This window comes from Gastrolobium bilobum, unplaced genomic scaffold (genome assembly GCF_033153095.1).
Source record: "Gastrolobium bilobum isolate Gb01-03AN ecotype WA unplaced genomic scaffold, APGP_CSIRO_Gbil_v1 utg14771, whole genome shotgun sequence".
In the NCBI taxonomy this organism is placed as follows: Eukaryota; Viridiplantae; Streptophyta; class Magnoliopsida; order Fabales; family Fabaceae; genus Gastrolobium; species Gastrolobium bilobum.
In genome coordinates this window covers 164,512-191,975 of record NW_026896622.1, presented here as the reverse complement: position 1 = coordinate 191,975, position 27,464 = coordinate 164,512, and the positions used below count along the sequence as shown (strand labels likewise).

Genomic DNA, 27,464 nt, shown 5'->3' with positions numbered 1-27,464 from the left:
TAGATTTTGACACGTTAGGATATGTTTTGATATTAAATAATATTTTTAATTTATATAAGGGTTTGCTTTTTCTACCGTCAATGTAGATAAGTAATATAGATAACTTATCTACATTGAGCCTAAAACGACGTCGTTTTGAGGCGAAAATCAAGGTATTTTTGTAATTATAATTTGTTTCAGGGTTATAATAATTTTTTTATTATAGTTTTTAAATTTTTCAACTCAAAACGACGTCGTTTTTGGAACGAATGTAGATAACTTATCTACATTCACTGTAGAAACATTAAAGCCTTTATATAATGCATATTATATTTAGTATTTAATAATTTAACAAAAAAAATAAAGTTAAACTTATAATATAATATCCATCAATTTGCAAAGAAATATAAAATATTACAAATATTATATTAATCTCAATAAAATGATAATCGTAATCTAACGAATCTAATAGTTGGAATTAAAAACGTAACGCAACGCAACCTATCCTTTGAACCCTTTTTTGAGTCGTATCAGACATGACACGCCAGGTTTTTTAAAGTGTCGATGCATCATAGCCCATTAACATAGAAAATTTAAAAAATAAAAAGTCAACGTTTATGGATAGCCTTCGTGAATGGGAGCAAAAACTGGAACAGTGATCATTTTGCCACGCCTGGCCAAAATATTTACCAGACTGTCACGCCAATAGTAAATTTTCCTATAATGCCACGTGGCATAATTCGCACATTGTGCAGCGAAATATGCTTGCAAATAATTTGCTACACAGTGTAGCGAATTATGCCATGTCAGGCTGCACAGTCAACAGTAATGACACGTGTCAAGCAAACATTAATTCGCTACACTGTGTAGCATATTATGTTCACCAATGATTTTATCACACGTGGCACACTTTCGCAGGAAAAAGCTGACGTGTCATAATTCGCTACCACTGGTACCGAATTTGGTCTGCAATATGGTCATGTGTCACGAAATCATTGGCCACGAAATTCACTAGCGAATTATGACACATGACAGTCTAGTAAAAAATAATGTTCGCGTGGCATTTGGATAAAAAATTTGATAAAACGTGACATTTTGATCACAAATCCGCAAAAACTAATCACCTCCATGTAGAACGCCCTTCTTAGAGTCCATTTGTTTGCACTTTTGAAAAAAGTAACTTTTATCTATTCCTTATTTTAGAAGTCCTTTTTACAAAAGTTAAAGCTATTTATATTTTTATAAAAATATTTAGATTTTGAAAAAAAATATTTGACTTTTGACTTCTGCTTTTTTTAGAAGTTAAAATTTTTAGCTTCAGAAAAAAGTAGGTTTTTGATTTTTTTTGTGACTTCTGCTTTTTTAAAAGCAGACATCCAAACGAACTAAAAATGAAAAGTACTTTTTTTTTTTTAAAAAAAAAAAAGCAACTTCTGAAGAAAAAAAAGTTCATCCAAACGGGCTCTTAGTGTCTCTCCTCCAAAAAAGTGTGTTTTGGAAATTTTGATGATGGAACGAAGAGAAAGAAATGGCCGCAGAAACAGTGGTTTGGCAAGAAATTAACGAGGTAGCTTTATACCTCTTCCATCCATGCATTGTTTATGGGTAAAAAACTAACGAGGTTGATACTAGCCTGTTTGTTTAACCTTTTCCCCACCTTAACTATGATTTCCACGTGTTATGAGGCAATTATTTTCAAAGGAAACTTTTTCGTGATACCTTCCTCCAAAAGGTCAATTGAATCTTTGCAAACGCTAAAATGGTTGGGCAACAGGGATTCGCTGTGGTTGACACCAGTTGAAACATTGTACACAAATTATCATGTAACGAAAGCAGTACTAAAATTTGAAGAAAAAAAAAATGAAATAAAATCCAATTTTAGCAGTTAAAGATTTACATAACGATGCAGAGGCTGTTACCGGGAGAGGATAAGGAAAGGGAGGGGGTTATTATTTTACATAATAATTGCGCAATTATTGCTTCCTTTATTTTGTTACCTACAATAGTAACATCTCCTAGTCCCTGTAACAAATTCTTCAACCATGTAGCGGAATTTTGGCAGAGTTAGAGCTTAGATCTTGTAAATTTGTCATCAAAAACAATCATCACCTTCCCAATAACTTTCCTATCCTTGATGGCAGAAAATGCGAGGTGGGCCTGCAATTATAAGAAATTGTTTACACCATATATTATAGTACTAGGCCCCCGGTGAACATCTATGAAGCACAGAGATGTAGAAGACATGACGTGGCAAGTGGTAAAAATTTATAATTATAAATATCAATTTGTCATTATAAAAATATAAACAAACGATAAATTCAACCAATATACGAAATTTATTTAATTATGATCTAATGATAAATTCAACAAAGTATATAACTACATTCCTTACCTCTGAAAGGCGGTAAGAATGAGAAATGTGGATGGAAATCAAGCCTCTTGCCAACCAAGACAGTAGCTCCTTCAGAGAATCTTCAAGAACAGCCGGCCGATGTATTTTATAGCTACCCCAATAAAGGCCATGCACTGTCCAATTCTGGCACAATGGTTTTAAATAAAAGAAATCATAATTAACAATGGAGAAGGTTATATTTACAAACATTTTGTTTATAAACTCTTACAAACTACACTAAGTATGACTGGTCATACTTCAATCAAGAATGTATGACCGGTCATACTTAGTGTAATTTGTAAAAAAAATTTGTAAACGGATTCTTCTCCATTAACAATTTATACCAGCTCTGGCAGGATTGATGTGAATATGTAATGCGCGCAGCAGAAAGCAAGAAGTTAAAAGTCTGAAGATCCAAAGATCTCACTAGTTTGGTTTAATGTTGATTTACGGGCTAATGGTAATATTTTCAGCCATAAGAGTGTTTTAGTGATTTTATTAAAACGGTGAGTAGCTTGCATGAGGGTCTAAGAATCTAGTATTTAGTCATATATTTATGCATGGTGCTATGGGCTTTTCTTCAATTCAAGTTGTCAATTTTTATCTTGTTTATCAATAGCTGGTTATTTAGCTTGGCCTCATGATGACTACTCTATAAGTGATGTGCCTAGTTATCAAACAGATACAGAATAGAGAGTATTTTAGAGAACCCTATCTGTCTAGGCATGTGATATGTCTCTTAGGTGCCTTGGTCTTCTTCCTATCTTCATCTAATGCAGTTTGATATTTGTAGACTTAATTCATTAATGAGATTTGTTAACCATCCGGATAACTTAGAATTCCCCAATCTCAGATCCTTATATCATCTTTTTTCCATTACCTAAAATAATAAAAATTATTGTTTTTTCTGAAACTCACCCTAATTCCAATCTAATCCTAAATTTATAGTTTGGATGTAAATTTCACACCCCACAACTCTGGAAAAGAACCTTAGATCAGTTGTTTAGTGCTAAGGTAGAAAGACAAAGCATCGTACGGGCTATTTGTTTGGCTTCTGGTTTTATACTGTTTTTTTTTTTTTTTGGTGAACATTTTATACTGTTTTAAATACATAGCATAAAGCGACCATTGAATTTAACAAGATATTTTTCATCTTCATTGTCTAAAAGGAAAAGAAAACGAAATCACAGCTTCGCATGTTGCAATAATACATGGAATTGTAAGTTTTTTGTTGGTTGGTTAAAGCAGTCAAACTCTAGCAGCTTTTAAACTTAACCCCTGTATATATTGTTAAACTACTCTTTGACAATTCAAAAGTTTCCATGTTTAGTAGATATAATATGCATCTACACCATACCCATCAAGTAGTATCGTACTATAAACTCTTCTGCAGAATTCTTGGATGTCACAGACAGAATTTTGGAGAGACTTTTACTTGATGCCCAATATTGTGCATCACAGCAAGTTAAAAATTTTATCATTATTATATGCAAATGATTGATATATGCAATTATATACAGTCATTGAAAATGCCCAGGCAAATTTAGATTTGTTTCTATATGACAATAGATATAAGATTGCAGATGAAAGTATTTGCAGGCTAATTAAAAGCCTTAGCCAGCAATTTAACAATGATTAAATCTCAAGGAAGCAGCAGCATGAGTAATACACAAATTGTGCAATTACACTAGTATTTATGCAATGACCTGGGTACACTTAATTGAGGACATTATTTTGGGAAGCCAACTTAGGATATCTAGTGGCTTCCCAAACGACAGAAGCTACAGTTTTTATATTAAGTGAGACAACAAAGAGATGATTGAATCAATGTTGATGGCCAATTGTCAGGTGTGCTTCTCTCCATATCCCTTCCCAATTAATTTCAAATTATTTCTCGCACAATGTGATTTTAAATTTAAAATCTATTATCTATGTGAATAAATCATGATCATATCAAGCAACAAGCATCCAGTAATTTAGCGATCAAGCAAATAACGTTACACAAGGTAAATTCATAATCTGAAACATCATTTCTGAAGTACCTTAACAAGAGCTATGTTGGCAGGGATGACAGGAATCTCTCCACTTGCAAACCCAATTACCAGAATGTTAGCTCCCCATTTCAGAAGCCGCAAAGATTCTTTAGTAAGCTTGCCTCCAACCGGGTCATACAAGACATCAATCCCTTTAAGCCTTCTAGCTTTAAGAAACTCATTGACACTCTGAGTAACATTTTCATTACTCAAGTCCACTACATGATCAACACCAAGCGATTTCAAGAGCTGCACCTTTTCAGCTCCCCTGACACCGGATTATGCAAAACAAGAAAGACTCAAAACTCCAAGGGATACTATGTAGGTGGGGATAACTATTAAAATGCAGGAATCCGGTCAATGATTATGACATTATATGTCATAAGCAACCTATATATAATAAACAATTCACTACCTAGCAACAGCAATGACAATGGCACCACATGCTTTTCCAATTTGCACAGCTGCAAGGCCCACACCTCCTGCTGCACCCAAAACCAGCAACACCTAGAATGCCACAACCCATGTAACCACACCAAGAGACAGAACAACATGCATTACTATACATACCCAACAACAAGTAAAGTAAACCATAGATACCTGACCAGAGGTTAATTGAGCTCTATGGACAAGTGCTACATGAGAAGTGCCAAATGCCACAGCAAGTGCTCCAGCAGCAACAAGATCACAACCTTCTGGCACTCGAAACCTTCAAAGCCAACAACTTTACATACTTAAAAAATAAGAATATCTAAAATGTATGTAAAAGCAACCATTCAACCATCCCCGAATCAAACATGAACAAATATCTTAAAAAAAAAAAAGCAACTAATTCAACCCAATAGCTCAAACTGTTTAAGTATACACAATATTTAATTACTATTTTTAATAGAATGGGGTAATGAAGATTAAACTTGTGACCACTTGATTACAGGTTCTGATATCTCGTAGAGCAATCAATTCAACCGAGGTTAAGTGATGGCATTATTTTATAGGGATCTATTAATCTTATGTTGCATGAAATAATTATCTCATGTAACATAAACAAGATAGTGGGTCACTAGTTGTAAAAAAAAAATGTGGACCTCTCTCCTTTGTCTCCGAGATAATTATCTGATAATTATTTCTCTATTTTATATTATATTTATCTAGCAATGTAACAGACTAACAGTAAAATGCAGCAGGAGCGGAATCTCACAATTGGGACTGGTCAACAACGATGAACTGAGCAAAAGAGCCAAGAGGGGCGAAGGAACAAACGGGGTCCCCAATTCGAAAGTTGGAAACTTTAGGGCCAACGGCATCAACGATTCCAGAATAATCGGATCCAGGGATAAATGGCAAAGGGGCTTTCTCTTGGTACTTGCCCAGTATCTGCAAGTAATTTGCAAAATTCAAGCTTGTGGCTTTAATCCTCACTCTCACCGCAGTGGGAGAATCCAGTTCAGGAATTGGGTGATTCTTTGACACAAATATTGGGCTAGAATCGTCTTCCACACACACCGTTGGATCACCCAGTTTTCTGCACAACAGAGCTTCCATTTCTATTCTTTTGATTGATTTCACATCTAATCCTACAATCTAAAGACAATAAACTCTTCTGATTCTCTCACTTTGCCCGACACCATTATAGTAATTCACGCACAATCACAAAAATGAACATAAAACGATGTCGTAGGAGAGTCTGACGAAGTTTATCTCATTACACAAGGTTAAAAATACTTTTTTTATTATTCCTAGTTTGTTTTTGAACTAGGATAATAAAAAAAATCATCAAAAGAAAAACATGATTGGTTGTTGAGCTAGTATACGTGGCATTATTCTTTAGTTATTTATTACTGGCCACGGTAATTGTATTCTATTCTATCCGTTTAGGAGGAGGCAATGAAGCATTGAGCTTAAGCTGGTTTTAAAGAGAAGCGATTTGGGTGAAGTGCCGTAGCAGATGATGAGAATGAGGGTGTTTTGTGGGGAATTGGGTTTGGTGAACATTCCTAGTCCTTATTTATCCCATCGCCGCAATAACTATCTAAACTGTGCTACTCATAAGAATAGTCTTGTTGCCTCTGCTTCTTCAGCTCCATCAGTTAGCGGTTCAGGTGCTGAATATTCTGGTAATTTTGGGTCCCTATCTTTTTCTTTATTTGTCTTTGTCAAACTAGTTCCATTTATTTGTTGTTGCTTTTATTTGATGGGAAGAACCGATGAAGTATGGGAAAGAAGAAGTAAAAAACCTCACATAACTTGTCAATGATCAGTGACCAAAGTTCTCTTATTTTCTGTGAATTTATGTTGGTTTCTAGAACATACTAGGAGAAAAGAAAAGAAAAAATGAAAACTTGTCATTGGGGTTATTTTTATTATGGAAAATTCAGCATTATTGCTAGGTTACTTATTTGAGTGTTTTATGTTGAACCCCATGTTTCCAGAGCAGTTGTTGGATGTGGGAGCAAAGAAGAAAAAGAAGATGATAGCTGGCATAGACCAGGATGAGTTGGTGGATCCAAAGCTTTTAGCTGATCTAGACAGCTGTTTTTGTGAGTACAAAGGAGTTCATATACACCACAAGATATATGATGCTGAATCCCAGGCACAAAGCATGTTCCAGAGTGAAACTGTTTCTCACCAAATCAAGAAGCTAGGGTTTCCTGTGATTCTGTTACATGGATTTGGAGCCTCGGTTTTCTCATGGAAACAAGTTATGAAGCCTTTGGCAGAGGTGACTGGTTCAAAAGTTCTTGCTTTTGATAGGCCAGCCTTTGGTTTGACATCAAGGATGAATTTATCTAGGCATCTTTCTTCAGGAACAAGAGACACAAAACCTCTAAATGTATACTCAATGGCATTTGCAGTGCTTGCTACCTTGCACTTCATGGATTTGTTAAATGCTGAGAAGGCAATTTTAGTGGGGTATGTGAATATTCTATCTTCTGTTTTGCTAAGTGGCTTTATTTTTGTTAGATATCAGGCGATTTTCATCAGCCTAAGTAGAGCATGCTTCCCCCTGTAGTTATATGATGATAGCTTAACAGGCGATTGTAAGTTGCATCCCTGCATATGGATATGTATTTATCTGATTATCCTAGTTGTTACATTTATGTGTCACTTTATTAATATGATTATCATTTTTCAAATCATAAGTGTTAAATCGATCAGGTTTTTTTTTTTTTTTTTCACCATTCTGAAGTAGTAGTCTTGGCATACGGAATCAGACTAATCAGACATTAGTAACATGAATGCCCCATGTTGGTAAATAAAAATAACATATTTCTAATGGTGTTTTGTTCCTTTTTTTCATCTTAACCGTCCATTGAAGCCAGATTATATTGCTATATAACTGGTAATGGATCATTAACAATGGAAAGAAGTATATTCTCATATACCCTGCACCATAGTTCCTTTTTTTAGAAGCTGAGATGTCCCCAAAATGACATGCCAGGCACTCAGCTGGTTCACTTGTAGCAGTTAATACATATTTTGAAGCTCCCAATCGTGTTGCTGCTCTGATCCTCATTGCTCCAGCAATTTTTGCCCCACTTACTGGACCCAGAGTTGTTAAAGAAAATCAATCAAGACAAGATAACCAAATGAAAGAAGACAACAGTTCTATCGGAAAAAATCCAATTTTTGGGCTTTACAAGATGTTGTCCAAGATTACCAAGTACATTGCAGAGGCAATAACACAGATGATGAAGCAGATGACGAATATGCTCAACTCTTTGTATAGGAAATTCTTATCAGCTATCCTGCGTTCTTCCCTTGCTATAATGCTGGTAATAAACTTGTTCATGGCTAATGCAATACCAATCTTCGTTTTGATTCAATTATTATTGGAAAATATAATAATCCAAGAGAAACAAGGAATTGTTGGCTCAAACATCAAACACAGTAACATTGAACTCATGAAAACCTTTCCAATGAGTTGGTATTCCATATAATTCCTTTTCACCAATTTTTGTATTTCATAGCTTGAAATGCTTAAGTTGAAGTACATATAGTGAGCTACACGAGGAAAACCTGATTAGATTGTTTCTTGTTGGATGACTCTTGCGTATTTTGGCTTCTATTTTAGTTAGACTGTAATTCTCAAACTGACACTATAAATAATTTGTCATGATCGCTAGATTGATGGCTTCATTCTTTACATGCATCTCAGGTAAGAATGGCAATTGATAAGTTTGGTACTGCTGCAGTTCGAAATGCATGGTATGACCCAAAGCAGGTCTCTGAGCATGTCCTTGGTGGTTATACAAAGGTAATCTCACTGCAATTTCCTATTTTCTTATTTTGTCAGTATTTTATTTTTTTTATTTCCCTCGTACTCAAATAGTCAGTGCTCACCTTATGTTACCACTGAATGCAGCCATTGAGGACTAAGGATTGGGATAGGGCACTAGTGGAATACACTGCTGCAATGTTTCTAGATGAGGAATCTCAAACAAAGCCATCACTTTCCGAAAGACTTCATGAAATATCGTGTCCTGGTGATGTCACTTATCCTATGTACATGCACTTTTATTTGCTTTTTTTTTGTCCTCGACCTTTTTGGCTTTGTCTTTGAATAACTGATCAAGAAAAATATTAAAACCACTCTCCAATTAAATCCGATTAGCGAGTGTGGGGTGATGGCAATCCTTATACGGAGCCTTACCCTTACAAATAATTGCAAAGAGGCTCTTTTCCAGATTCGAACACGTGACCTTTCAGTCACAAAGAAACAGTTTTACCTCCGCTCCAGTTCGCCCTCTGTATCAAGAAAAATATTAATAACTGGTTTATGCTTTCGCTAGAGATTAACCAAGATGACAAGAGGCTCATACCTTATTTGTACACTGTTCAACCCACTAGATACTTCTGTGTTAAAATCAAATCTGGATCAAGATGTTCAATTGACAGAATATAGCTGCTAAGTGCCAATCAATATTACTAGAGATTTTCTATGAACTTGACCAATCAATTGGCACATAGTTTTGATTTATAGATTCATTTATGTAAGTACTTGTTCAATTCCTTGGAATTTTGCTGGTTCTTGTTCCTGAATCCGTGTTGATTCATGTATCTCTTTCCAGTAGCAATCTAATCTGAGTTGAATATTGAGCATAATTGCTGATAGTTGTTTGAATGAGCAGTTTTGATTGTAACTGGTGATAGTGACCGATTAGTCCCTTCATGGAATGCTGAGAGACTTTCACGAGTCATACCAGGAGCATCGCTTGAAGTCATTAAGCAATGTGGTCATCTGCCCCATGAAGAAAAAGTGGAGGAGTTTATTTCAATTGTTGAAAACTTCCTAAGGAGATTAGTAGGAGATTCCAACGAACAATATCTAATATCCGCAATGTGAAATTTCTACAATTCAAGCTTCCCATTTTACTTCATAGAAGATCCATATAATATTAGGCAGACACTAATGCAATTTTATCAGATGGATGTAGATTCATTAAAGGTGTATTGATGCATACCCTGTCTAGCAGGTAATGAAAAATTTGGAAGTAAAAAAATGATGATAAGCAATTACAAATAATTTTATATTATAGTTTATTGCTGCTAGCCTGCTACAGTGCTTGAAGAAATCCTCTGCATGTTTACCTGCCTGAATAATCTGTAACTCGATTTATACCATTGACCATTGGGCCTAGCATGGATGTCTCGGATGTAACAACACTTACTGTTTAACAAGCAATCTTCAAATTATTTGATTTTGGGATGTGATGTGTATAACTGCTGGGAATGCAGTTCATGGTCCAGTCATTCAATTTATTGAATTGCAGTGTTTATATATATATATATATATATATATATAATACAATAATACATATCTAAGGGACGAAATCTCATGCAGTTTCTGATCAATGATTTTGATTTTAAGCTACCTTCTTCTTTTGGGTCAAAAATATTAGCATGAAGCTATTAAAGAAAATATTGCCAATTTCAAAGAAAAATAATAAAATAACTTGATCTTTCGGACCTATAAATGAAACTCAGCATTTTCTTTAGCACAATTAATCTTAAGAATGTGGAACCCTTATACAATGGCCACAACTGGTTTGCTGATAGGCTGTGTGCAGCCAAATGTAATTACTCAAGTTGATTGATGCTTGTTCAGAAAGGAGGATCAATTTCTATGTTAAGATTAGCATCTCCTAGGCCTGGAGGAACATCAAATCCTGACATGAAGTCATCACCAAATATAACAGCACCAGCTGCTAATGCCCCAGCACCTATCCCCATTGCGACACCGGGAGATACCCTCTGAGCAGAAACTGCCCTGGATGGTGGCATGTTACGCATGTATGTGTAGCTTGGTGGCAAGCCATCATTTCTTGGGATAAAAGTGGGAATATAGCCAACATTTGAGGGTGGTGGTGGTGATGGTGGAGTTCTAGTTCTAGGTGGTTGATAGCTTGGTCTGGTTGCCGCATGGTAGCTTGGTTCACCCACATATGGGTCAGAATAGTTAGTAGAAGTGAATGGCACTGAATGGGAATCTGGGACGTTTGTTTGTACATGATTTTCTGGCTGATGGATTGAAGCTTGTGGCAGCTTCTGCGTGTAGGCTTGCCTTAATCCTTCCTCGGTGGTGAATTGGGTATTATCACCACAATCTAAGAGCACTATTTCTTCCTTACAACCTACAGTACAAACTTATGGCTTCAGATCACGTTAATTTTTCAAAAAAGAGGTAAACTTAGATCAAACTTGACAACTTCCTCTCAAATTATGGAACTCATTATAAGTACATTGAAATAAATGCAGTAGAGCAGCTACAGTGAAGCTGAAAGGCAAATTTGCTTTTGTCTTTAAGTTGTGAAATAATCATATACCTGTATGGAAATTTGGCTCTTTCTTTTCCTCATAAATACGAATTAAAATATCAATGAAACCTCTTGGCTTGCTGGATTTCTTCTTTCGTAATTGGTAGCTCCCAACCTCCTCTTGTTTTGCATTTGACACCTCAGAATTCTTTACCTGCTTGACAAGAAACTCATTAAGAAGAATCGTTGCTGAGCCATGAAGCTTTTCCCTGAAGAATATGCTGTCTATACTGTAAACTTCAACGTTCAGAGCCAAATCTTGGATGTTTGGCGCTGATTCATCAACAGGAATGGCAAACTTGGTTCTCCAAACAGGATTTGCATTCCCAGAATCATCAACTTTGGTGCAATATTTGCTGTTAATATCAATCCACACAACAGCAAACCATTGACGCTTCCAAAGTGAGGTTGAATGCTGAAGTCCATGAGCAGATATCAAACAGACCTCCACCCATACAATCCCCATAGAGGGCGTAAGGAAGAAAAAAACGAGATGTTAAAGGGATGTTTTCTCCTGTAAGCTTCTATAGATTAGGGTTGCGTAGGAAAACTGATTAAGTGAAAATGTTTTGCTGTATTTCAAAGGCTACTTTACTTTGATACCAGAAAATTCTTATACCTAAGCGTGATTTGGAGGTACCCTTATGCCAACTTTTTTTCCCTGTTAAAGGACAGGAACCTGTTTATGTTTACGTACACTCAAGGGGGATTAATTGTAGCGTTCAGGAAACTAGGCCATTGTTGAATATAATACTATTTTATGTAACTCCTTCAGAGATTAACATATCATCATATTAATCCTTTCAAAAGATTCTTATCACTAAATTAAAAATATTAAACAATTATCAAATTTATTCTTTTGTGTCATCACTTTAGTCCTTCGTATACGAATGTAGTTACTTTTTAGAATTTTGAGAAGCTAAAAACATTTAGAGGACTACACCCTAATCTTTAAAGAACCAATTTAAGGGTTTCCTCTGTTATTTATATATGGATGTGCTCTGCACAAAATAAGTGTTCTACCAGAAGCCACAATATTTCTCACATTTACATTGAAAGCATGGGGAAAAAATCTTGGCAGCTATACATTTTCCCTCCTTAGTTGATTTTACATCTGCTAATAATGAAGAAAAAAAGGGTAACGTTGAACCTCTTCTAATTGATCAGAACAATCTTGTTTTTGCTTGCTGTTCATGCAGTGAAGCTTGACTCTTTATATTATTGTCCTTTGAAGATTCGTACGGCCCCTCAATAAGAGGTGGAACCAACAAAAGCTTTCGACCTGCACGTGTAATTGTCTGTTCATCTTCCTTGGTTGTTAATGAAGCAGTTCTCGTGTACATCATGGTAGTAGAGCCCAGAATGTCACCTCCAAATCCACACGCCTTAAAAAATAACCTGACACAAGTTGAGAACATCACTTGTTGTTCGTACAGGAATAAGATCAAGCACTCGAGAAGGATAATGTACAAACCTCTCATTCTCTGAGCAAAGGGCTGCTATGTCATAGATGTCTCTATTTGTAAGCATTCTGCAAAACAAAGAGGTCATATTAAGATGTTTGGAGATTTATGTGTTGATCTTTAACCAAAGATAGAAAATACCATCATCCTTTAATATTCAACATCTACATACAAGGTTTATGGCCAAGAAAAAGGGAAGAAAGGGAGAATGATCTCATTTTCATTTTTTACAGTATATAGTGCATATTCAAAAACAAGTAACAATGCTACAAACATAAAGGCACACCCGCCGATATCAAAACAAAATTCTATGGCAACAATGAGAACATGACAAAAGCTTCGTGATTAAGACTTGAATCTCATCAAAAAGTGGTTTGGTCTGCTCAGCTACCTATTGAAAATGCCTATCAAAGTCAGGAACCATTCAGATTAACACTGAATCATCAAAGGAGAGAGATGTTGCATACCTCACAATTTTTTTAACTATTATCTGACCAATTCCCATTCTCCGCAGGGATGGAATAACCTGCGAAACACTAAAGCACGTTGATACATGCATGTTAACTAAGTGGTTGAGTAGCCGAAAGAATAACTGGCATTTCACAAAATAAACATGGAAAAACGCAAAATACAGTTTGCTCCGAAAGTTAGTTAATTTGACTTCATCACTGGAGTGATACAACCAATAACCCAATAACGAATTCCAAAAAACTAAGAAAATCCAGCGACAAACTAATCAATATAAGCATGCCCCAGAAACCAAGATGTCAAATTCAGCACGTGGGCTATTTCCATAACATGAAAAATCTCTTTTTTTTATATTTTTATTTTTTTGAATATTGGCAAGTGTTACCATCACATCGTGAATTGAAGCAGTGAGACCACAATCGGAAACGGCACGACCAAACCCCACCAATTGATCGTGGGAAGGAGTAACCGGCGTGAAGAAATCGACCATAGACAAGGAATTGGCGAAAGCATCATCATGAGGAACAACATGGTGAGGTTTGCAGAAGACAGAGACGAGAACAGCACTGTGAGACAGAGCAACGCGGAGCTTGTGGATATCCACGGGTTCGGGTTCGGGTCGGACATGGTTGGGGAATCTATGGCAAGAGTGATTGCAATTGGCGTAGAGGTCTCGGAGATGGTGAGGATCCACGTGGCGTGGGTTGGTGGAAATGTGAATCGGAAACATGGGTCTTAGCAGCTTCTTATTACCCTTCTCAAGGTGTGAGCTTTTGCTGATTCTTCTCCTCACCCATTTCAATTCCATGGATTTCGAAACGAAACCCTCTAACACGTGTTTCTCTAACTGTATCTGTGTGTGTGCCGCTACTCCCATTGCCACCATTTGCGTGCAACTTACCAGTTTGGATAAAAATGAAATTGTGAATACACTCCGACCATAAATAATAATAAATTGAAATTTTGGTGATTAATTAAAATTAATGTGTGCTGTTGAAGAATTTTATATGTTTTAATCAAAAAATCTGTATTTGATATTAATAATCATTTAACAATATATAATATTTTTCAAAGAAGATTTTTAATAATCAATATATAATTGACAATGTCATTAATGTCTTAAGTCAAGTTTACTCATGCAAATACAGATATAGATATATATAGAAAAATTATGAACATAATGCTCTTTGGCAGGTCTATATATACACTGACCTTTTTTATCTCTGATTTTTTTTTTTTTTTTTACATAAACATGTGTCACCTTCATTGTGTCTCATCTGTTGATGTATATAACTATCTTCGACATAAGTTTATTTACCAATAATGTTGAGCTCACGAGCTCTGAAGGTATTTATTCAACATTCTTGATCGATAAATAGATACATCATTGCAGCATCGTGTGTGTATAAGAGAGAGAGAGATCAAACAGTCATACTAGGCTACTAGCTATATCTGAACACACGTATACATTTAAAAGATAAGAATTAAAGTCAAGGGAGAAACTCTTCTAAAATCTAAGCAATAGTTTTAGGGTTTATCATCTATCATTTAACATGACTACAAAAAATTTCCTACACACATAACATTTTGTGGAACTCGCAGCAAAAAAAAAACTTCGGCACGCAAAACGAATCTCTATAACATAACACAGTCATTTTTCCTACAACATAACTCTTATAAAAGCCATAGTTTTATATCTAATTAAACACACATAAATATTACATGTCAAAGAAAAACCAAAAGCTTGATGAATTTGGGTCATCGATCAGGTCGGGTCAAATTTTCTGAATGAGAATATATACTCCATGTCCTGGTTCTACAATCATTCTATATGCGGGAGAATGGCTATAGCTAGGAGATAGAGAGAAGCTGAACTTTGAGATGATAAGGGCTAGCACAACCTTCAATTGAACCATGGCAAAGTTTTTCCCCAAGCACAAGCGAGTACCCAATCCAAATGGCACATATGCCTGAGGATACTTGCAAGCCTTAGAGACACCCTCACTGAACCTTTCTGGTTTAAACTCATTCGCTTCTGTTCCCCAAATTTCAGGATCTCTGTGCAATGTTGGGATCAGTGTCCATAAACAAACGCCTTTAGGAACATTTAAGTCTCCAATTTGGATATCTTCATATGCCTCCCTTGACACAAAGGCTGCTGGTGGATATAAACGTAGCACTTCTTGAATCACCATAGTTACCTGTAAGCACTAATATCTATCAGTGTAAAAAAAGTTTATAAATTGCCAAAAGGTGTGGAATATGATAAAGAGATATAATATAAAATCATTAAAGATTCGACATTTATAAGTTTGAACTGTTGGGTGAAACGATTGCTTATCAATTAAGAGGCGGAGTAAGGATCAAACTTTAGATTGCTTATCAATTAAGAGGCGGAGTAAGGATCAAACTTTAGACCACGTATTCATAGCACTCGTGTCATTAACCAATTTTCTAAAAAAAAATTTAAGTTATTGGATGAAAACATATGAACGATTTTATTATATTTCTAAATGAAAACAAGGAAGATATATATACATGCTTTCTTAAAATCAAAGTGCACGTACCGTTTTCAACAGAGGGAGAGAATCTGCATCTGGAATGCCACTGGGGCAAAGTTCAGCGACCTCTGTCCTTATACGAGATTGCCATTCTGGGTGTAAAGCAAGAAGCATCAAACACCAAGAGGCTGCAACAGCAGTAGTTTCATGGCCAGCAAAGTATATGTTTTTGCAATTATCCACAATGAAACGCTTGGAAAAGTCCTTCCCCAGATTTTGATCACTATTGGTATTGGCTGCTTCCAACAGTAACTGCATCAGATCCTTTTCTGATGATGATGTCTCTAAGCATTCTCGCTTGCGTTCCTCCACTAATTCCCAGATCAGTGACTCTATCTCTCTTTCCAAATTGGCAATCCCGTTTTGCTTCTTTGTGGAGAAATTCAGTTTGTCACTGGCATTAATTATGAATCAGTTTTATGCTACAATTAAACACACGGTTTTTTAATTTCTGTTTAATTTGCTTGTATATGGATGGCTTTAGGACATAAATTTTTATGAATTTTAAGAATTAACACACAAGGTTATAGATTTTATAATAAAGCTAACCAGGAATTTCATTTTTGTATCACACCTTATATTATCTTTTGAGAGTATGTAAAAACTTCTTGTTGAAGTTTTGTACTATACAGAAATTCAAATTTAGGATCTATATATAAAATACTAATGCTCTGAACACTAAATTTAATAGTGACTTTATATGTGTAGCTTTGGAAATAGTGCTCTTTACCGAAACTGCTTTTGTATGTGGCTCCATTTAATATAAGTTTCATGCTTGAACACAATAGAGCCATATATGGCAAAAAAAAAAAATTAATTAATTTATTGCATTTTAAACAAAAAAATTATGAATTTATTGTTGTTTTAAAAATAATTACGAATTTATTGCATAATGTCACGCCCAAACCAAGCGTGACCCATGCAACCTATAAATATCTCAAATTTTCCATTTTTACCATTTTATTCTCTTTCTAACTTCTCTCTAATACGCCGGTGCTCTCTACCTTTCGTGAAAGATTGGTTAGCGAAGCTCTGCCAAAAGAATAAGTTTTTAATATCTGCTATGTATAAGGTTAAATTACAATGATAGATAGGAAACTGTTAGTGAATTACAAATTTGTTAGTGACTTAGGAAACTATTAGTGACCAAGAAATATTAAGTGACTTAGGAATGTTGTAGTGACCTACGTATTAATATTATTTACTTATGAATTAATTAATGACTTAGGAATTTGGTAGTTTGCTAGAATTTTGTGTATGCTTAATAAACTTGATTATAAAATTGATAGGAATATGCTTAAATAATTTTTACGAATTAATTACTTACAAATTAATTAGTGACCTAACTATGATAATATTATTTACTTACAAATTAATTAGTGACTTAGGAATATGCTTAATAAAATTGATATGACTTAGCTAATGAATAGTGACATATTAGAAGTAACTGAAATTACGATTATAATATAATTTCATTTTGACGATTCACTTGGTAGGGGTGTCTAATTAATTTTTAAATATATATTACTGATACATCTTGTAAGTAGTTGTTTTTTAAATTATTTTTAATGTTGTATTACACTTGTATGTATAATTTGATTATAAATTAACGGTTACAATAAATTTAATATTTCATATAGTTTTTTATTATGGCTGATTCATCATCATCTGGGAGTTCTACATCCGATCACGAGCCAGAGCCTACCGATCCCAGTATGTATATCATACATGGGCCATATAGGTGGGAGGTCCTTCGGAAGAGGACGCAGAGTGCACATATTTCACAGCGGGTGTGGAATACAGAGCATGTACGTCAGCTGAAGACCCGGTGCGGTAAGATACAGGGAGTCCTCTCGTGTCGATGAGCCTGGACCACAGGCACCCCCGACCCAGACACAGCCTAAGCCACAGTTGTCTCTAGATGTTCTGCATACTAGACAGGAGGGACGCGGGTTAGGTCGTCGTCAGTAATGGGTACCACTCGTCCCAGTTCCCATTGTTGGACCCAGACCACGCACTGAGACTCACGGATGGTTCAGACCTCCGGTGATTGATCATACGTATGGATCACAACCCATGTATCATGAGCCATCTCAGCAGCCAGGTGGACCTAGCCAGCCAGAGTCTCAGCATCCGTATATGGATTCATATGAGCCAGTGTTCCAGGCTAGTCCGATGGCCATGGCAGGGGGGACATGTCGTACATGCAGGGTAAGGGTCTTAGTCCAGACATGTCGCAGTGGACTCAGGAGCATGTACATGCACTATGCACGGAGCTGGGCCTTGGCCCAGATAGCCTTGATAGTCAGGAGACTGATGGCACTCCACTTCAGACCCACACTGCGACATCACCCCACATGCAGCCCGGTACATCGGGACATGCACCTTTATATGACGTTGGAACCTCATCATCCATGCAGCCACGTACAACAACAAATGATTTCATGCATGCAGCGATGGATGATTATCAGACTCCCTCGCCAGCGCCACCTCCTGCGACACAGGGTGTTGACGATGCTTGGGACAGACGTATACTGCCTGATCGCGATGCACGTTATCGGTCGTCGCCACCATGGTCGTAGTATTTTTGTATTTTTTTTATGGACTGTATTTGTCGCACGGATTTTGTGTTGTGCATGCATTGTATTTTTATTTTTTTTTGTCATAGACTGTATATATTTTATGGATTATGGACTATATTTATTTTATATACTCTCATTTATCTTATGTAATGTGTATTTGTTGAGTGTATGTTTTGGTGATTGATAACGATAACAACATATCATACAAAAATATAGCCAACTAAATATAATAATGGCATCACACAAAACGTTATCTTCACTTTATCTTACAAAACCAAATTAATAGATTGCGCACTCGAAATAAAAAATAATATCATACAAAATGTAGTTTTAAGCATAACCATTCAATCGTTTGCTTCGCGATTAGGACACGTCCAGATTGAGCATCACAAGTTACATCTCATTTAGACATGATATTGTGTAATACATGCGTAATTATTTTCAAAACAACAATAAATTCATAATTTTTTATTTAAAATGTAATAAATTAAATTTTTTTTTTTTCAGCCATGTATACATACAATTGTGTAATGTACATTTATGAACGTACGAGCTGTATGAGAGTAGATTTTTAGAGTAATATGAAATTGACTTACCGGAAACCGCTGACCCCAAAAAGGAAACCTTGTTTGGACATGGCCTTCTGGATGCTTCTAAGCTTTGAGAAAACTTCCTTTCCTTTGGAATAAGAATGACCAAAACAAACCCTTGAAATAACATCAGCTGAGAAGCCCCTCAAATCAGCATCAACTTTAACTTCTGCTGTGGCACCTCCTTGGCACGCAATAAATTGCTCCCATTTTAGTAGTAATGGCTGCGATGACTCTATCATTAGGCCCACCATACCCTGCCATTAATTTCACTTCAGACTCACCGTCCCTACCATATTTCCTTTCATGTCACCAAAGGCCATTTTATATACATGTATCCAGAGCCTAGATTGTTCGGTTGATTTATTATATGGCCAGAAAAGTTAACATAAACTCTGGCAGTGCAGGTGGGGTACTTTCCTGAATGCAAATTAATTGGTCTAGATACATCCCTTTCCATTTATTAACTCATTTGCATTTCCTCCCAAATAATTGAATTCAAAATTAATTTAATCTTCTACAACCTATATAGATAGGTATAGAGCATGGGTACTTGCTTCTAGCTCACACATCACTCAGAAATCAGAATCATGCGAGTGGTAACTTATGTGGGTCTAGCTGCTTGTATATAAATGAAAGTTGCTACCAAAAATATGATTGTGCAAATAATATAAGGATTGCATCAAAATTTTGATTTGCAAATAACATTTTCAAAACTGTTAAAAAGAATCAATTTAACTCAAAATTTTAAAGAAAAGTTTCTTTATATGGTATCAGATTTTAAGCGATCATAAAGGTCACGAGTTCGATTTTCACCGTCTTCCCACTTGTGGAATTAAATAAGTATAAGGTAAAACTAAAAAAAAATTAAACCTATGTAATATCTACGTTTCAAACCCAGATAACTCTTTCATGAGACGATGTGTTAGAAAATAATATAAATCATTAAAAAGACTTTCACCCCAGTACCTTGAAGATTTAGGTTAAATTGATTCTTTACGAAAGCACTAACCAATTCAAATTATAAATCATAACGAAAAATAAAAGAAGTAAATAGACAAGGGTGTGAGATATTGACGACAAATAGCTACATATTTATATACCTTAACTTTGCCCATGAAGAACTCAGGTGCAACAAGTTTCCTCTGATGTGACCAACTATGCCCATTGGCTCTAAGAATGCCATTGCCAAGCAGGGGTGCAAGTCTGTTTGTTACATAAGAAGGCTTACCCAAACCTAAAGTGATACACTGGTTCATTTCTCTCACTAGATCCGGTTGGTTCACATAGAGGTGTTGCTTCATCCCCGTGGAGTAAGTGTACACTAGACCTGCAAGTCGAGATATTATTGCACGAAATATATTCTCTGTTATTTAATTTTTTAGATGCATAGTGCACAGTGCACACCATTTTGTAAAAAATTTGATCATATAATGAATATATATATATATATAGATAGAGAAAGAGACAGAGACTTGTTGACAATGCTCCAACCATGCCTAGCTGTGTTCCATTCACATATTATATAACTACTACAGGAGCTCATTTATTATGAGCGGGACCTCACGGTCCTTTTCCAAAAATAGAAGAGAAAAAGAATTCTGAAGATATTTAAATGAAAGAAAGGGATATAAACGGAACAAAAATTTCCTTTTTGATAAAAGAACATCAAATAAGATGGGACAGTGACAAAAATGCTGCGCTTTTGGCAAAAAAAATTATCAGAATGCCACACGAATAGTAAAATTTTCTAAACTTCCATGTGGCATAATTCGCTACACAGTGTAGCGAATTATGCCACATCAGAATGTACAGAACCAAAAAGTGTCATGTGTCAGAATTGTTGAAATTCGCTACATAGGATAGCGAATTTCAACAATTTTGACACATGGCACTTTTTGGTTCTGACGTGACATATTTCGCTATACTGTGTAATGAATTATGCCGCATGACAGTTTAGCAAAATTTACTATTAACATAGCAATCTGATAATTTTTTTTGTTCAAACATGATAAAATGATCACTCTTCCAAATAAAATTGTTCTCGCGGAGCACAATAAAAAAATCCCTACTATAGGCTACTTCAATGCAAATGTTGTCAATAACACCATGAGTATCCAAATTGAAACAAAACAGCTGTAAAGGTGACAATTCCACATGTATTTGTCACTGTGCCTCGTACTAGCTGATATGTAAAATTATCATTTCGTTGTACATATGAATCAAGAGGGTACCTGATTCCTGGACTACTAGATAATGCCTATATTCTGGGTAATTTAGATAATAAGAATTCTGCAGCAAACAAGTCTAAGTTCGTATAACTGATGAAAATGTCACTGTTTACCAACTTTTTTACTTAAATGCTATGCGAACAGTGTTATTTCTCAATTTGACATGGGACAAGTTCGCTTCTGACACAGACGAACTCGATTTGCTGACGTGTCACATTTCTAGTGGATAACAAGTATCAAATTTTTTTAAAAATAAAATAAAATAAATAAAGGTCGCCTACCATGTAGGCGACCTTAGTTAAAAACAGAGGTCGCATGTGTCAGAAACAAACTCTGACACCACCAGTTTCCTGACACATCATCATGCATAGTTCGCTACTGCTGCAAGCGACCTTGCCTGCGTGGCAGTTTAAAAAATTAGTTCAAGAGCATGGCATTTAAGTAAATTTGTGTGAAAACAGTGGCACAATGATCACTGTTCCTGTAAGTTCAATAGAAGATAATTTATTCATGGGACATGTTTCCAATTTCCACGTTGGTCAAGCTTCTTATCTATGTTGATTTGTTTGATCTTTTTTTTTTGGTACAACTTATCCAAAATGATTTTGCACAAAATAGTATAGGTTTAATCATTTATCATCTACACATATAAAAGTACGTGTGATTCATGTTTTTTTTTTCTTTTTTTCTCCTCGCATGAGCCCTTACCTAATAAACATTAAATCATATATCTGAACAACAAAAATTTTAATCAGATTTAAATAACAAAATATAGATTCTCAACTAGAAACAAGTGAAGACATACCTCCGGTTTCTTTTAAAAGTAAGCAGCAGATGCAAGCAAGACAATAATACAAATACTGAAGGATAAAAATTAACTTTTATAATCTTTGAAATCATATATGATCATCAATTACGATTGAAAAATTATTATCGCACATTAAAAGATTGTGTCGAATTTAGAATATTTGAAAATGTTAAAGTATGATGTTTAATTACTTACACAAAATATTTCGAAGAATATATCCATCCTTTGTTCTGTCCATCAATTATTAGCTTTTAAAGTGCCAATATCCTAGGCATGTTTGCTTTAGAAACCTCTGCTTTTCCTCTTTAGTAAAGTGTCTATAAAACTTATGTTTGGTATAAGGAATATTAAAAAAAATTGAGAAAATTAAATTCCTAATTAAGAAAAAAAAATTTGAAGTTTTTTGAACCAAAATGATATCTAAAAACATCACCAAGATGGTGGTATTCTTAAATTCCTGTGACATGAGAAAATTTTACACAATTTTTTGATAATATTTTTGGTAATATTTTGATCTATTAAATAATTTTTTAGTAATATTCTCGAAAAATTTATTTTTCCAAACATTATCTTGAAAATTATAATTCCCATCATAAACGCACTTTATTGTCATGTCTAAAACTTATCCAATTCGGAAGCCAAATTTAGCACCAGATAAATATTCACCGTTAAAAAAAAAAAGTAAGTCTTCTCAAAAATAGTGCTTCAAAACATTGGCAGATAGGCATATGTGCACTTAGGTACGCTTTCGGCTAAAGATAATTAGCTATCTTTAAATTCATGATTGCAAAAATGAGAAACCATTTAGTACGCCCCCAGTTTTCTACACTACACTTTAGAATATATATATATATATATATATATATATATATATATATATATATATATATATTTTTTTTTTTATAAGAGTTATGTTGTAGGAAAAATGATTGTGTAATGTTATAGAGATTCGTTTTGCGTGATTTAATTTTTTATTTATTTTTTTGTTTTAAAAAGTGTGGGCCCCACAAAATATTGTGAGTGTAGGAAAGTTTCTTGTGTTATGTTAAAGGATAAAATGAAAACTCATATATATATATATATATATATATATATATATATATATATATCGAAATAAGAACATAAATATAAAAAATATCTATAAAAAAACAGAGATTTTAACTAGATTTGTAATTGTCCAACCGCCTGAGTCAACATTTAAATTATACCAGAGTTGTTTACATAAATTACTTTATCAGTAATACAAAAAAAATTCGTTAAGATTGATGAGGCCAAGAATTTACCTTTTGTACAATCTACTACATGTATATTTATGCAAAAGGAAATTACGTTGCTTGCGCAAACTAAATGAAGTAATTATCTTCTTCTATCTTCTATATATGTACTATTGCAAAATAACAATGAGTTAAGTTTAAGGGTTTTGTTTTTCTTTTTTATAGGAGAGGATAAATTTTTCTACACACATATTTAAGGTGAGTTCCATCGTTAAAATAAAAATAAAAATGAAGCATATAGATAGATATATGAGTGACATAAGAAATGTTATTTTCAATAATATAAGAAAATATTTTTCCTAAATTTTAACTATGAAACTAGAAGCAGAAGAAGAATGAAAAAGAAGAGAAAGGTACCGTATTGTTTCCTCCAGTGTTCAAAATATGGGAAGAGGGTGTCGGTGTAGTCATGTGCTAGAAACTGATCAGAATGGTTGCAGCTAGGAGCTTTGGCTATGGTAGCCTGAGATTGGATTCTCTGCATATCAGGTAGATTCCCATGTAGAAAAGAAGGTGGAGGCCCTCTGATACCTTGCATTTGGAGCTTCCTTCTGACCCTTTGGGACTTATGCCACAGATTACCATACAGATAAAGTATCCAGCTGAAAATGCCCGCAAGAGCAAGTGAAGAAGCCACTTTCATTGCCAGCAGAAAGACCTCAACCTCCTCCATCGATCTCTTCCTTCCTCTCTGCTAGCTGCTCTTTCTTTGAGACTCAAATCGCTAATGAACTAAGTTTTCTTGCAACATATGAAATGTATATTATTTTATCAGAGAGCAAAGCCTGATTATTTTCACCATATTGCTAAGTTTATAGATACATATATATAGAATTAAGGATTTGCATCTATCATGTCACATGACACAAAAAAGTTTCTTACACACACAATATTTTGTAGAGTCCGCACTTTTTGAAGCAAAAACAAAAAAAACTAAGACACGCAAAATAAATTTCTATAATATTACACAATCACTTTTCCTACAACATAACTCTTATAAAACTCATACTGAGCGGGAGTAGGCTCCACAAAGGTTAAAGATTCTATAAGTGAAATCGGCTAACCATTCGATTGGAAAGTAGACAAGAAGCTTTGAATGAGGACGAAAACATGAGGAGCCGATGACTTATGCATATGCTTTGATGATTGGACAAACACAAACCTATGTAAATGGACGACCGACTTGTCACATTATATCAAAAGGGATAAATATTTGTTTATTAGAGAAGGATCCGTTTAAGTATGATTGTTCATATGACCGATCATATATTTAGTGTAGGTTGTAAGAGTTTGTAAACAAAAAATTAATAAATATAATATTTTTCTTGTTTATTTATTAAATTAAAAGTATGTGATGTTGCGTTGAGGGGGGAAGCAGTAGCTTGTAATATATAAATTTAATAACTTTTAATTCGGATATAGTATTACTCCACTGCACACTGTAGGTAGCATATTCCTTTCAACTTTAAAGCGAAAGAGATTCCGACACGTATTTGATGTAGATATATCATTCCTGTTTACCTCTTGTTTATCTTTCTTATTGGACTTTTGGTAGAAGAATTTTTTTTTTAAATTGGAGAAATAATTATTACTGAAATGTAACGTGAAATATATTTGGTCTGGAATGTTAGTAAAAGATGTTTGGTATGCTAAAATTTTCTCGGGAATTTATGATTTACTTTATGGGGCATTTGGTTGGGGAGAAATTTTTGAATACTAAGAAAATATAATTATTAGAGAAGTGGTAGAAAAATGAGTTTGATAGGAAAGTTAAAAAAAATTGTTTGGTAGGTCAAAATTTTACCGGGAATATTGACACAATTTTAGCATCAATTTTTTCATTTATCCTGCAAAATCACAATATCACCCGCTGGGTGGAATTTTTCTTTGAAAATTTGGTTTAAGATTACACACAAAAAATTTCCCCATCAATACAATTTTCCCAGCATTTTTTTTTTTAAGTGCTACCAAACATGGTATTATTGAATGTCCACCCTCACTTCCCCATGCATCCTACAAAAATCTTCCAACCAAACACCACCTACTGAGTGAGTGTGTGTTTGGTTGGTTGTGAAATATTAGTGGGAATGTGAGGTTATTTTACGAAAATAACCCCACTTTAAATTGTACCAATTTGTTTACTGTTTTCATAAAGGTTAATTTTGTCTATAAGGCATTTAGTTGAGGAAATTTTTTTGGAATAGTAGGAAAATGTAATAGATAGAGAAATGATTGGAAAGATAGATAAAGTGAGATAGGTAGAAAAATGTAAAAAAAAATTGTTTGGTGGGGAAAAACTTTACTGGGAAAATTAGGTAACTTTATGAAATCAACAGTGCATTAAAAGCCAGATAACCGGTTTTCCGAAAAATTCCACCTTCAAATTGAGTTTCTAAACAGTGCGGATATCTATATTTCTCATAAATCCATACAAATTGGATAGATGAATTTTTGGTGAAAATACGTTGAAACAAACATGGTGTTTCTAAAAGCCATACTTGAGAAACATAGATATCCACTAAAAAGCTCCCAACCAAACACCACCTAAATTCACACCACAATTTCCAGTTTCCTGGACAACAAAACATTCCATCCAATTTATGGAATTTCAGTTTTGGATACCGTATAACAAATTGCACATAACATGATTTTTCCGAAAACGTTTGGTGTCTGGAATTTTAATTTTTTTTTTGCTTTACCAAACTTGGATTTAGTATTTATCTATGTATGCTTTTCCGGGGAACCAAAAACAAACGCCCCCTTAGTTTGTACATTGTATTATTTGGTTAACTAATGATACGTTAGGTGCTTGTCTATGAATTAGGCAAAATTTATAAATGAAATTGTAGCTTGATGGCACCTCCCCGGTCATCAGAGGATTTTGGTGTTCAAAAATGAAAGTTCAAACCCATAGCTGTAAGTAATCCCTCCCTTCCCCCCACCCCCCCCCCCCCCCCCCCCCCCCCCCCCCAACACACACACACACCCCAACACACACACACACACAAAATTAAAAAAAGAAAAATAGGAAATATGATTTATTCTTATTCACTTCAATATAGGGTTACGTTCAGTAAGTCTATGATTATATTTTAATAGGGTTAGAATATAAATATCCTTCATTTTCTCAATTCTTTTTTTATCTCAATGAAGGTCTCCTATCTTAAAAATAAATAAATAGTTTTTAATTGTGTATTGAATTAATTGAAAATTGTGTACACATTCATTTGAGGTATTTAGTTTTTTAGAGTATAAAAATTTGTGTCTCTATAAGGAATTATCTGCTACATGGATTTTCTATTACTCTCTACTAGTCTTAAAATCTGATGTCTTTGTCTAGAATTGATTCTACATATTAAATTGGTTGTACCCTTTGAATGACTTTGCACACACGCGTTTATCCTTGTAACTTAATTGTGTCATTGAAATCAAATGGTCTATTTCAATTATAGTGATTGGATTTATTAGAGGCATTTGTTTCGTATACATACTTAGTGTCCTTTTCTTGGCAGTCTCTTTCAATCCTTCTTTGCTTAAAAATTGACGTACTAATTTGTTTAAAGCTTATTCTATATATCTAATCTCTATTACCTTTCGAATAATTTTGCATGTGCATGATTTTCAACTTATATACTTTGAATGGTCGTTTTCAATATTAGTGTCATGAAGACTGCAATCAATTCCTCACTTTGATCTGAATACAGGTCTCCTGCCTATATAAAAGATAAAGTTCGTACGAATTAAAATGTGTTAAATTCATTTCAAATTGTGTGCAAACATTCCTTTGAGGTATTTAGTTTTCAGAGCGCGTAGTAATTGGCTATCTTATTGATGATTTTTCAATCGTTAATATTAATTCAAAAATTTGACGCCTTTATTTAAAATTGACTCTATATATTAATTGCATGTGCCCTTTGAATGACTTTGCACACATGCATATACTTCGCAAATATTGTGTCATTGAAATCAAATGATTATTTTCAAATATAGTGATCAAATGATTATGATGAAAATATATGTATGAATGATGTATCCAATAACCCTTGTCCAAATAACTGTAATTGGTAATTATGACGAATGATGAAAGTTAAGTTCATAAAAAATTAAAAGATACGATGAAATTATTACTAATAGTTGGTGCTCATTATTACTCATAGTTGGATTAATGTTGGACAAATTAAAATACGGAATTCAACTATTAATAATAAAAAATGTCAAATCCTTGGATGAAGCCTCAACTTATATAATGGAGTTTTATATGAGAATAA

General features: G+C 34.4%; 5 protein-coding genes across 7 annotated transcripts; 1 reads left to right on the top strand and 4 right to left on the bottom strand.

The window, feature by feature from the left end:
- Positions 1–1,797: 1,797 nt before the first annotated feature.
- Positions 1,798–6,010, bottom strand: LOC133301076 (uncharacterized). Its single transcript, XM_061500671.1, has 6 exons — positions 5,603–6,010; positions 5,005–5,113; positions 4,820–4,911; positions 4,414–4,672; positions 2,372–2,515; positions 1,798–2,136 (listed from the first exon to the last, which is right to left on the bottom strand). The coding sequence occupies exons 1-6, from the start codon at positions 5,944–5,946 to the stop codon at positions 2,044–2,046; spliced, it is 1,041 nt and encodes a 346-aa protein (XP_061356655.1). The 5' UTR covers positions 5,947–6,010; the 3' UTR covers positions 1,798–2,043.
- Positions 6,011–6,284: 274 nt separating this feature from the next.
- Positions 6,285–10,080, top strand: LOC133301072 (uncharacterized). 3 transcript variants are annotated; one of them, XM_061500664.1, is made up of 6 exons: positions 6,285–6,505; positions 6,839–7,314; positions 7,844–8,177; positions 8,561–8,659; positions 8,768–8,888; positions 9,534–10,080. In XM_061500664.1, exons 1-6 carry the CDS (start codon positions 6,350–6,352, stop codon positions 9,746–9,748), a joined length of 1,401 nt encoding a protein of 466 aa, XP_061356648.1. In that variant the 5' UTR covers positions 6,285–6,349; the 3' UTR covers positions 9,749–10,080. The 3 variants fall into 3 exon arrangements, with proteins under 3 accessions (XP_061356648.1, XP_061356647.1, XP_061356649.1); XM_061500663.1 differs by having other exon boundaries at positions 6,285–6,518; positions 6,834–7,314; XM_061500665.1 differs by having other exon boundaries at positions 6,383–6,518.
- Positions 10,081–10,363: 283 nt separating this feature from the next.
- Positions 10,364–11,685, bottom strand: LOC133301063 (uncharacterized). Its single transcript, XM_061500652.1, has 2 exons — positions 11,229–11,685; positions 10,364–11,036 (listed from the first exon to the last, which is right to left on the bottom strand). Exons 1-2 carry the CDS (start codon positions 11,683–11,685, stop codon positions 10,507–10,509), a joined length of 987 nt encoding a protein of 328 aa, XP_061356636.1. The 3' UTR covers positions 10,364–10,506.
- A 496-nt stretch (positions 11,686–12,181) lies between these two features.
- Positions 12,182–14,050, bottom strand: LOC133301077 (GCN5-related N-acetyltransferase 3, chloroplastic). The gene is made up of 4 exons (XM_061500672.1): positions 13,536–14,050; positions 13,150–13,208; positions 12,694–12,750; positions 12,182–12,617 (listed from the first exon to the last, which is right to left on the bottom strand). The coding sequence occupies exons 1-4, from the start codon at positions 14,034–14,036 to the stop codon at positions 12,383–12,385; spliced, it is 852 nt and encodes a 283-aa protein (XP_061356656.1). The 5' UTR covers positions 14,037–14,050; the 3' UTR covers positions 12,182–12,382.
- An 865-nt stretch (positions 14,051–14,915) lies between these two features.
- LOC133301083 (cytochrome P450 714A1-like) lies at positions 14,916–23,924 on the bottom strand. The gene is made up of 5 exons (XM_061500680.1): positions 23,554–23,924; positions 19,987–20,213; positions 18,890–19,140; positions 15,718–16,105; positions 14,916–15,351 (listed from the first exon to the last, which is right to left on the bottom strand). The coding sequence occupies exons 1-5, from the start codon at positions 23,867–23,869 to the stop codon at positions 14,926–14,928; spliced, it is 1,608 nt and encodes a 535-aa protein (XP_061356664.1). The 5' UTR covers positions 23,870–23,924; the 3' UTR covers positions 14,916–14,925.
- Positions 23,925–27,464: the final 3,540 nt, after the last annotated feature.